This window comes from Rosa rugosa, chromosome 7 (assembly GCF_958449725.1).
Source record: "Rosa rugosa chromosome 7, drRosRugo1.1, whole genome shotgun sequence".
NCBI lineage: Eukaryota > Viridiplantae > Streptophyta > Magnoliopsida > Rosales > Rosaceae > Rosa > Rosa rugosa.
The window spans coordinates 38,897,172-38,909,697 of record NC_084826.1 but is presented as its reverse complement, the minus strand read 5'-3'; the positions used below and the strand labels follow the sequence as shown (position 1 = coordinate 38,909,697).

The 12,526-nt window shown below is 40.5% G+C and overlaps 1 protein-coding gene across 1 annotated transcript; it reads right to left on the bottom strand.

The window, feature by feature from the left end:
• Positions 1–9,419: 9,419 nt before the first annotated feature.
• LOC133723272 (uncharacterized) lies at positions 9,420–10,581 on the bottom strand. The gene is made up of 2 exons (XM_062150087.1): positions 10,026–10,581; positions 9,420–9,688 (listed from the first exon to the last, which is right to left on the bottom strand). Exons 1-2 carry the CDS (start codon positions 10,579–10,581, stop codon positions 9,420–9,422), a joined length of 825 nt encoding a protein of 274 aa, XP_062006071.1.
• Between the last annotated feature and the right edge of the window lie 1,945 nt (positions 10,582–12,526).

Here is a 12,526-nt window from a genome sequence, read left to right as displayed (position 1 = left end):
CCTCGTCACCATGCTACTCTTGTGTTTCTGGCAACAGTGATGGGCGGAACTTGACCTGCGCTGCAAAAGACGTCAAAGACGATGGTGCGATGCCCATGGATCTGGGTGTCCAAATCAGTACGAATGGACTGCTTTTGGGCTCCAATCTGAGCCCAGTTCTTGGGAGTTCTGCTGGAGATTGCCTGGTTTCCATGGATAGCGAAACTGCTCTTTGACGGTGGTCCAAGTGGCTGTGTAAACGGCGAGCTGCTTACCTGCTGTCACGCCCCTGATTTTTAACACAATTAAAAATCGATATATAACCCCATAATTATACATGCGTGAAATGTTCAGCCATCAATACCAAATACCTGGAAAACTTTTTCCCTTTATACAACATACATATTGATGCCCTGAACCCACTATGTCCATATTGACCCGCCCACAGAGTCATATATTACATAAGCTTACGAATTAAATTGTCAACAACAAGATAAAACGCAAAAGCTCCTCAGAGTTTACTACATAGCGGAAGTCATAACAATGGCAAAGCCAATCAAGTTTGCTTCCTACCAGTTCTGCTGCCAACAAGCTACCTCAGCTTCAGCCCCAATTATCCTACCCTGCAGGATTAACCCCTACACCGTTGGAATGGTGCACCGGGTTGTCACACAACAAACCCGGTAAGCTTTTGCAAGCCCGTATGAGTAACTCAAAACAACTCGCACAAAACTACGGGATAAAAGCCCGCACGTTTCGATCGAGGAAACAACTCACACAAATCACGTTTAAATCAATAAACAAAGATTTACCACGAAGCCACTAATACATGAATACATATGTATATATATATATATATATCCCATAATATATATATGTACACACATAGTCATCCACTCAGAAATGCACGTTTAAATCAATAAAAAAAGCACGGGATAAACCCACACAAATCACGAGATAAACTCACTCAAATCACGTTTAAATCAATAAACAAATCACGGGATAAACCCACACGAATCACGAGATAAACTCACTCAAATCACGTTTAAATCAATAAACAAATCACGTTTCAATCAAGAAACAAAGCATGGCGGACAGACTAGAGCTCTAACTGATCGTATCCACAAACCCGGCCAAAGGCGTGAAGTCCCGATTTCCCACCCACAATCACATTTCGTGATCCACGACCCTCAACTCGTAAGTCTATGGATCCACGATATAAATACCAAAACATTAAAGGAGTCACACTGGACCCAAAATGTTACACGAATCTAAAATGAAAGATTCCCCGTAATTGATCCCTATCAATTACTCCCGGTACAAGACCCACATTTAAATAAACCACCCGCGAACTAAAATGTTCCACAACACAACACTTTTCAAAACAATAGAAATCAACCCTTTCACAAAATATTGTTTCACGAAAAGTCACACCCAAAACAATAAAATGAACGCACCCACAATTATTGTTTTATCACACAAAACCACCTACACATATATATTTCACGTAAATATATATATACGTAGTCATCCGCTCAGGAATGCCTACTCATACCAACTATAGTTTGCAGTTCACTAAATAACTAACAAAACGATAAGGTAAGCCCGTTCGTAAATGAACATTGTGAGATTACTCACCTCGAAACTCCTGCTGCGTCTTCACACCACTAGACTAGTTACAGAATGCACTCTGTCAAGCACCTAAGGAAAGTACAGCCTTGATTCAGTAAATGAAACACAAAGAATAACGTTCGAAACCCTAAATCGAACCAAAATTCCCAAAGTGACGCCAAATGAGGCGAAACCACATCCGAGACCACCCAAAGTCTCCGGAATACTACTACGATCGATATGTCCAAACCACAAGTCGATCGAACGCTCGGATCCTCACGGATCGAATAAATTCACCTATATGAAACGGTTAAAATCATAACAAATCCATACGAACTCCAAAATATGCGTATTATATATCAAAACGCTCGTATCGACGAGTAGAAGACATATAATATCAGAAACAGTCCCATACATGGCCGGAACACAGCCAGAACGCCGCCACAGGCGGTGGCGCACCGCCGCCGGCCAAAACTCCATATTTCACAAAACTCCCAACATCAAAAAGCTTCATCTAAGCATGCTTGTGAATTCTCATAACTAGCTCGAAGTCAAAAAACAATCACAAAGGGTCGAAAACTACCTCACAAGGTTTGGATTTTTGCTCAATCTGAGTTGAACCGATTTCTACGTAAATCGATCCAAACAAACACCATATATCGATCCAGAAGGTTGCTCTGAGCCCACAACAAGAAGCTTGAAGCCGTGCCGTCGCCGGAGCTAAGATTTCCGGTCGGGTCCGAAAACACCAAACTTTGCCGACTTGCAGCGCCGCCGTGGAGGAGAATCGCCGCTAGAGGACACCAGAGGGATGACCAGAGAAAGGATACGAACTGATCTGGAAAATTTCTAGGCCGGAGACCGCCGGAAACAGCCGGAAAAGTCGGGTCGGGTCAGACGGAAATCTTCGTTTCTGAAGGAGTCGACCGAGAGAGAAAAGAGAGAGAAAAGATGGTTTCCGGAAATGGAAATGAGGAAAAATGAAAATATTTTCTGATTTTCTCTATTTATACCAAAATGGAAACTTCTTCCAATGGCCATAACTTTCTCATACGGACTCCGATTCTCGCGTTCCATATGTCCACGAACTCGTATCGACGCGCTCTACAACTTTCGTGAAGGAAGTTTTCGGAGAATCCCAACGTATTAAAAGTCAACCTTTGCGCCCCCCCCTAAATCCACACTTTTCGAATAAAAATTCGTCCGAAACACTTCCGCTCCGTCCACGAGCCAAGAAACCATCCAATAATCACAAATTAGATTCCGGAAAATCCTCGAAAAATAATAAAGAATTTCCGGGGTATCACACCTGCGATGGAGATGGTGTGGACGGTGGCAGAGGTGTTGCCTTAGGGAGTTTGGATTTGGGCCCAAATGGGCTAGGGCAAACTGTTGGGCTAGTCCTTAGAGCTCTTGGTAATGGGCTCATCAATGTTGTGAGCTAGAAACTGAAAATGAAGGAAGAGCGTGGACTTGGGCTCTTCATTACGAGTTTGGGCAGCTGTGGGGCCCACTTCACCAAGCTATTGAGCCCAATATCTCTATGGACTGGACAAAGATTGTGTTCGACAAAATCTCCTAGCCCTAACTTGAAGGGCAAAGGAAAAATCTAGGTTCATGCATGTGGTGCTAGCCTATGTTCTATGTCTTAGTGTCTCCATAGTCATAGGCTCGCTTTAATAAGTGAGCGGTTAGTTCGAATATAGGTGGTCTATCCCTACTATCACAGTAGTTCTCTTACTACAACTTCTTGATCTGTCTAGTTGAAGGCAGCAGAAGGATATGTAATGGTCATCTTGGCATGTGTTTAATGAAATCCACATTTACTCAAAAAAAAAAAAAAGACTCTTAAAATAATAAAACAAGGTTAAAGCTATAAAATAAGGAAAATAGCATAACAAAATATGGGAAAATAAACAATATAAACATCGTATTTGATGGTTCTATCATCGTCTAGTGAGTCCTACGAAACCAACGGTCAAGTTTATTTTCCTGGGCCATGGTAATTAGTGTTAAATTTTATAAAGAAAATTTTCTTATAAATAGTTTTTCACTACTCGTCGGCACTTCAGTTTTATACTATTTTCAAACCTAGCTATGTAGAGTCCTATTGAGTAGCGAGGATATAAGCTCACCTCTACAATAGTCTTTGGATGCAAGTACTGTGTACGAAGATGAGACAATTGGACGAATGCTGAGCATGGCCCAGTTACTTTATTCGTTAAATTGTTTCATTGATTGAATTTGTTCCGCTTGATAGGTTCCCCATTCTTTCTTGTCTTGTTTTCTCTCTCAACGAGAAACCCTACCCCAAACTAGGTTTTTTCCAGATTTCCATCTCGTTGCTAGTCCGGCGGCTCCCGCCCATGGCAAGCCTCTGGCTTCGTCGTTGTGTGGAGAGTGCGGCCGGACGGGACTGTCTTGAGACTATGGCTCTGGTGGTCTGAGCAGTCGCTGCCGCTTCTGCAGGTTTGTTGAGGCAGCGGGGTCTGATTTAGAGCCTCCGATGCGTGGCGGTGGGATGTACAGCGGTGGAGCTTGGAGTTTGTTGGCCGTGGCAGCGTGGTCATTGCGGTGTGATGCAGGCGGCGTGGTCGTGGTGTTGATGATCGTGGCGGCTTTGGTGCAGGCGACGTGGGAGTGGGCATTGATGGTCGTGGCGGTGTTGATGATCGTGGCGGCATGGTGCAGGCGACGTGGGCATGGCGGCGTGATGGTCGTGGCGGTGGCCTAGACCGAAGGCAGGGAAGCCTGCTGTATGTGTTGCAAGAACGTGGAGGAGGGGAAGATTTGGGCCGGGTGCTGATCCACCTGCTGGGCTTGGGTTGTGGCTTTTAGTTGGGCTGCCTTTTGGGCTATTCTATTTAGTTAGTTTCTTGCTTTCTAATTAATTTCCTATTGTTTTAGGGCAACTATGAGTTTTTACCTTAGGCTTGCTTATTTACTATGTTATTTCATAGTGTATAGGCTTGCTTAAATAAGTGAGCATGGGTACCGTCAAATGATCGGACCTAATCTATGTATCGCTGTGGTTTACCACAAACTCTTTATCTACCCAGGGATGGTAGAGGGAGGATATGTAATGGTCATTTTTGGCCTGAGTATTAATATATCAACATGATATTCTTCCAAAAAAAAAAAAAAAAAATTCTTTCTTGTCTTGCATAACTTATTTGACGAGTTTTGATTTGTCCGTAATATATGTCTTGTAAACTCTCAGACTTTTTGACTTTGAATAGGACCATTATTCGTAAAAGGCTCTTTCCAACTTTGAAATAACTTGTGCATGTTTCAATGGATCTTTAAACATATTAAGAGGTTTTGACCTCGTTTAAATATAAACTTCAGCACTCACATTCTGTAATTGAATTCTCAAAATACTCTAATTTTTATTCTTTTGCCTTGTGGATTTTTAGGGCCTGAGTTAAGAATATCATAACTGGGGTTCTAAGAGTTTGCGGCCCTGTAATTGATTCAATTTGGTAAGGTGCAAATTGAGGTGTTACATTTCAATCCCGAAACAAATCACGTATGACCCTTAAATCAATAAAAATGTAATAGAAGCGTTGTCTTAAATATACAATACTCCCTAGATAGAGTATTATGGACAAATTTATTTAACTTTTTTTATTGAAAAAAAAAATTTCTTAATTCGAATAATAATTCAAAACGGGGAACACTATTCTCAAATGAGAACCCCCATTACTAGCATCATTTGCTTACATTAATAATTTCATGGAGCAATGGAGGCCCGACTTCCTAGCAAAACATAGCTTGCACCATCTTTAAAGCCCTTCTAGCAAGATTATGAGAAACTTAGTTGTTCCGCTTTCGTACATGTTTCCAAGTAGCCAGTTCAAATTCTAACATCATCTAACGAATTGCATAAAGCACTCCACCAATATCACTTAAATCAAGTTCAAACACGCCCAGGGCAACAATCACATTGGTTGCTTCCCCTACAATTACCAACTTATTCACTCCAATTTTCTTGAGAAACTTTAGCCCATTCTATAGTGCCAACGCTTCAATTCCATGGGTTTTGAATGATGCAGTCATGAGCATAGCTAAAGCCACTTTCAAGTCCCCATTCTCATTTAAGACCACTGCTTCCATTCCAATGTAACATGTAGCACTATCACATGCCTCATCAAAAACCAATATAATCTCCTTTTGTTGCAACACTCCCTCAACAGACCCACCCTATCCTCTCAAGTCAGACCTGCTCTCTGATGGAACACCCTTATTCCCATACACCACACTAACAAATTCACCCTGCTATTCAATACATTTGTTAATAATTTGCTGTGGCTCCAAGCCTTTTTTTTTTCTTTTTTTTCCAAGAAAAACCTCATTCATGTTCTTCCATGAATCAATTTCTCTTGGTTCACCAGCCTTAGATACAAAAAGAAGTAGATCAGCAAAGCAAGGCAATTTTCAAACTGTATAAACCCCAATTAGCCAACTAATCTTCCAAATTTTTTTAATCATAAGGCAAGACATGACCTTCCTCGAATTTCACCCTGAAATCCCAAATGACCCTGTGGGGCCCACTTTAGGAGTAATTTTACCAAAAATTTGGTAGAATTACCCCTAAATATGAACTACCCAAACCTGTGATAACAAATCAACAATAACTCAATCTCTATGAGTCTACATGCTCTCAACAATTCAACTTCCACCAAGTAATGTAAAAGAAATATTAAACAAAATATCCAACATCAACTTATTATTACAACTGAATTCAACATCCAGAGCAATCCAAACCAAGGATTGAAGTAAAATATAAGTAGGTTTAACATATAACCTACAATGAGGATAGAAGTGGTAGCTAGACTCTATGCCTCGACTCCTATGTACGCTCGACGTCAATTAATCTGTAGACTGGGCAAGAAAACCAAGATGCCCAAGGAACGGCATTTGAAAACTGTTAGAGTAAGTGGACAAATAATAAATGATTTCATGGAAAATAAATTAAAATTTAATGTTTTCCTAATTTAGTTCTTAAGTAAAAACCAAAGCACGTATAGTAAGTTTTCGTAAAGTTACTGTTAATCATCCGCTAATATTGAAATCTCAAAACATGCTATAAAATCCTCTATGGTAGTGAAACCTCCAAAATATATTATAAATTAACTCATTTAAAATACGAATATCTCATAAACATTTTAGAAATCTCAAATGTACTGTAAGTCATCTTAAAACATGATGATATCTCAAACTCCATTTCAACTCATCACTAAATCATATAGGCGATGACTAGAGGGTACTGATGACTAGTCATCTCATGCCACCTTGAGAGTACTGTCGACGAAGTGACGCATCGGAGGGTACTGCCGACTGAAATACGAGGAGGCAATGGCTAGTAACAAAACCCAAAAATGATTTCACCATGAAACCTGAACCAGACATGCGGGGCCTACCTTAGGTAAAGTTTTACCAAAAATTCGGCAGAACTTTCCCTAAAAATGGACTACCCAAATTTAACAAAACCTGGGCATGAAGCTCAAACTAACAACACAACACCAAATATACATTCCAAATATTTACATTCCAGGTATAATACATTGCGGATAGTAATTCATCTTAGCACACCCATAACATCCAAATTCTCAAGTATTAAACATTCTTCCAACTTAAGTTTGGTTATCAGAGCAATTCTACGAATCTAAGCCGATATAATACATAAGGAGGTTAACTGATAACCTACAGTCAAAACGGAAGTGCTGGATCCTAAGCCTCAAATTCCTGAACGCACGACCTCGGCAATCTAAAATCTGGGTAGCTGAAAACCGAAGGGCGTAGGGAAGAGCATTGAAAACGGTTAGAGTGAGTGGACAAAAATAAAGTAATTTACTAAAGAAATTAAGGTAAAGTGAATGCAATTCCATTTTCTTCATCTCAAATCCAGCATGCAGCTTAGTAAAATAACCATTTAAATCCATCATTTTAAAATCAAGGTTCAGTGTAAAACATTCGATGACTAGAGGGTACTGCCGACTATTCATCTCATGCCATCTGAAGGGTACTGCCAACCAGATGACCCATCGGAGGGTATTGCCAACCGAAATCTAGGAGGCGGTGATTAGAGGGTACTGCCGACTAACCACAGATAGTTAGAGAGTGATGCCGACTAACTACCTCATGCCATCTGGAGGGTGCTGCCGACCAGATAACGCATCGGAGGGTACTGCCGACCGAAATATAGACTGGAGGGTATTGCCGACCAGACTATTACCTGGAAGGTACTGCGGACCAGGTAATGCATGCATGCGACATACGATAGCCTCCTTGTCAAGTCATGTTTCAAAAACACAATTCTTTTCGATAACAATGAAATCGTATTTAATCAAATATTTTTATGTCTCGAATTAAATTCATAATCAAAAATCCATACTGCATGCATAATTTAATTTAAATCAAAAGTCCACTCACAAATAAGCCTCACAACTATGCATGTTGCCTGCCGGGATCCTCCTCACTCACAGGTTCACTACGTCCTGTACAAATTGGCAGCATATAAATAATAATAAGGGAACAATTTAAAATCAACAATTATTTTCACAAAATATTAATAACTCAATTACTCATATTTTCCCCTAAACCCGGCTTTTCCAATTTAGGATCCTTAATATCCGTAATCCAAGATTCTCAATGATTACCAATTTCCAAATCCTCTTTTACATTCTCTAATCCTTTGAGGATAACATTCGAATTCAACTCACAACAACAAATATAATACTCAATTAATTTCAAAACTAACACTTTTCGATCAATATCTAAATCCGTATTTCTAACACGAAGGATGGCCAAAGGTTTCTAATCACAGGGTATGATTTATAAGCTAAAACAAAGTATTTTAAGTGGCTGCATGCACCTCCACGCGCCACTACCAGTGGCGACACGTGGGCTTCACACTCCACCATACCAACACCCAAATCTGGTCACACCACCTATACCAAAATGATCCCCACAACCTATAGAATAACTTTTATATCTGTACAAACAACCAATTGGCCGGAAATCGGCCCAAAAGTAACAATTCCGGCGAAGCCCCGATGCATAGTTAGATTTCTTCTCCTTTGGTCAAATCGAGCTACAAATGGGTAGCAAAATGATCAGCACCTCCCAAGCATCAAAAACCACCAAGATTTTCGGCCGGAAACCGCCGGAAATCGGAAACCCAACGAAAATCTGGCAATTCGCCGATTTGAAAATCTCACTTTGATTAGCTCGAATCAAATCTTCTCAACGTAAAATACTTATATGGGTTGGAAGAGGAGGAAGAAAGGATCACTTTGACCAGTGGCGTGCTCAGTGGCGGTCCAATGGTGAAGAAATAGCCGAAATTCGATTCCGTGTCCGAACGGAGAAAAAGAAAAGGGCCTCGAGTTTGGGGTCTCAGTTTTGCTGTAATAACTCTCTCCCTCTTTCCAAAAATAGAAACCCCAATAAGTGCACCAAGGCTAGGAATTCCGATTTTGGCAAACTACGCGTCTACGGACTTGGTTCAACTTACTCTATGACTTCCACAAGAAATTTTTCTAAATTATCAGGTCAACGAAAAAGTCAACTCTTCATCCCCTAAACGGTAAAACAGAAACCCATGAAGTAAAATCGTCTTTTTCTAACGGTAAACTAGTAATAAGTTAAAGTTTTGGTACGGGGTATAACAATCTCCCCACCTTAAAAAAAATTCGTCCTCGAAATTTGTACCTGTCAAGGAAAAAGATATGGTACTGCTGTCTCATCTGATCCTCTGGTTCCTAAGTAGCTTCCTCAACAAGATGATTCCTCCATAATACTTTAACCAAAGGTATGACCTTGTTTCAGAGTACCTGCTCACGGTGGTCAAGGATCTGAACTGGTTCTTCTTCATAAGTCAAATCCTCCCTGAGTGTAATAGGTTGAGCTGGTAACACATGTGAAAGATCAGCCACATACTTGTGAAGCATGGATTCGTGGAAGACATTATGTATCTTAGACAACTGCCGGGGTAATGCCAAGCGATAGGCCACAAGACCAACTTGCCCCACAATCTTATAAGGACCAATATATCTATGACTAAGCTTCCCATGTTTACCAAATCTTACAACACCTTTCCAAGGAGATAGCTTCAAGAATACCTAATCACCAATTTGAAATTCCAGATGCTTCCTGCGGTTATCAGCATAGCTCTTTTGCCTACTTTGTGATGTTTTAAGCCTCTCCTTGATCACCTTGATTTTATCAGCTGTGATTTCGATAAATTCAGGGCCAACAAGTTTCCTTACCCCACTTCATCCTAACATAAAGGCGTTCTACACTGTTTTCCATATAAAGCCTTATAGAGAGCCATACCAATGCTAGAATGATAACTGTTGTTATAAGCAAACTCCATCAAGGCCAGATGATTATCCCAGCTTCCCTTGAATTGTAGAACACAAGTCCTTAACATGTCTTCCAAGGTCTAAATGGTCCTCTCAGATTGTCCATTAGTCTGAGGGTGGAAAGTAGTGCTCCAAAATCGTGATGTGAAACCGAAATTATGATCAGAACAATGGATTCAGGTACACCATGAAGTCTCACAATTTCATTCACATACAGTCTTGCCAACTTATCCAAACTGAAGGTTTCCATAACCACTAAGAAATGAGCGGACTTAGTGAGTCGATCCACAATCACCAAAATACCATCATTACCATCCTGAGTACGAGGTAATTTGTGAATGAAATCCATGGTGATATGTTCCCATTTCCATTCCGGAATTAGTAAAGTCTGTAATAAACCCGATGGTTTCTGCCTCTCTACTTTCACTTGCTGACAAACAAAGCATCTACTCACACAAGCTACAATTTCTCTTTTCATGTTCGGCCACCAATAATATTCATTGAGGGTTCTGTACATTTTCTTACCACCAAGGTGCATGGCATAAGCAGAATTATGAGCTTCATCAAGTATTTCTTGTTTAAATGACTCATCATTAGGAACACAAAGTCTCTTTCCAAACATCAGAGTTCCATCCTTTTTAATGGAAAAATCTGGCTGTGAGCCGCTACGTACTCCCTGCTTTATTTGGTCTATTGATGGATCTTGGACTTGTGTCGTATGCATCAACCAAAACCAGTCTAGCATGGAAACTAGCCATCAAGGTACCAACTTCATCAGTTGACAATTCAGCCCAAGTAGCTCTTCACTCAGACAAAAGCGGAACTTGAACAGTCCTTAAGTAAGACAATGTCACGAAGGGCTTCCTACTAAGTGCATCTGCCACCACATTAGCTTTGCCTGGATGATACTCAATAGTATAGTCATAATCCTTAATCAATTCCATCCATCTCCGTTGTCTCAAATTTAGTTCATTCTGTGAAAACACATACTTGAGGCTTTTATGGTCTATAAAGATCTGACACTGGGTTCCATATAGATAATGTCTCTATAGCTTGAGGGCAAAAACTATGGCTGCAAGCTCAAGGTCATGTGGGATAATTCAACTCATGTGGCTTCAACTGTCTAGAACCATAAGCAATCACATTACGATGTTGCATTAAAACACAACCTAAACCTTGTCTAGAGGCATCACTATAAATCACATACTCCCCGCTATCATCAGGCAATGCCAGAATTTGAGCACTAGTCAAACGATTCTTGAGTTCCTGAAAACCTGACACCCTTCCTAGTTAATCTCGTAAGAGGAGCAACAATTCTTGAAAAGTCTTGCACAAAACATTGGTAATAACCAGCAAGACCCAAGAAACTACGAATTTCTGTCACATTGGTAGGCCTTTCCCAATTCAACACTGCTTCTACTTTTTGGGGATCCATACTAACACCTACAGTCGAAACATGATGACCTAGAAATGCCACATTGTCAAGCCAAACTCGCACTTGCTGAATTTCGCATACAACTAATGCATCGTTAAGGTCTCCAATACAATACTCAAGTGTTGTTCATGTAACTTATCGCTCTTTGAGTAAGCCAAAATATCATCAATGAACACGATCACGAAGTAGTTAAGGTATGGGCGAAACACTCTTTTCATAAGATCCATGAAAGCAGTAGGTACATTAGTCAATCCAAAAGGCATAACAAGGAACTCATAGTGACCATAACATGATCGGAAAGCAGTCTTGGCTACATCATCTTCCCTTATGCGTAATTGATGATACCCTGACTTTAAGTCAATCTTAGTAAAGACCTTAGGGCCCCTCAACTCATCAAACAAATCATCAATACGGGGCAAGGGATATTTATTCCTCACTGTGACCTTATTCAGCTTCCTGTAATCGATACAAGGCCGCAAGGTACCATCCTTCTTCTTCACAAACAATATAGGTGCACCCCAGGGAGACATACTAGGTCGTATAAATCCGTTATCAATTAGCTCTTGCAACTGAGTTTTCAATTCCTTCAATTCTACTGGAGCCATCCTATAGGGTGTTTGAGAAATAGGTGCAGTACCAAGAAATAAATCAATGGTAAAGTCTATTTCTCTTATAGGAGGCAAGCCAGGCAAATCGTCTGGGAAGACATCTGGATACTCACAAATGATCGGAATGTGGCTGATATCCAATACTCTCACATTTGTGTTCACCACATGTAATAAGTAGGCCTAACAACCCTTATTCAACAATTTCTCAGCGGTTAAAGCTGATATCAAGCAAGATGGGAGAACATTTCGTTCACCGTAGAAAGTGATTTCTGGTTTGCCGGGACTCCGGAATAGTACAGTCTTACAGAAAAAATCTACCAAGGCATGATGTGTCCGAAGGAAATCCATCCCCAAAATCACATCAAACTCCACTAAATCAAGAGGAATCAAATCTGCCTCCAACTAGAGACCTCCCACCAAAACTCCACAAAATCGGTAAACCCATTCTATTTTATGCATTTCTCCTTATGGTAGCAAAATATGCAATTCTCCAGGAAGAAGAGATGAGGGCACATTGACAAAGA

What these genes read in the sequence shown, in the direction of transcription:
- LOC133723272 (XM_062150087.1), bottom strand. Translation starts at nt 10,581, where the DNA reads ATGTTTGGAAAGAGACTTTGTGTTCCTAATGATGAGTCATTTAAACAA. An exon ending in ATTTAGACCTTGGAAGACAT is followed by an intron (nt 9,689 to 10,025) that starts GTTAAGGACTTG and finishes CTCCTTGGAAAG; the next exon opens with GTGTTGTAAGATTTGGTAAA.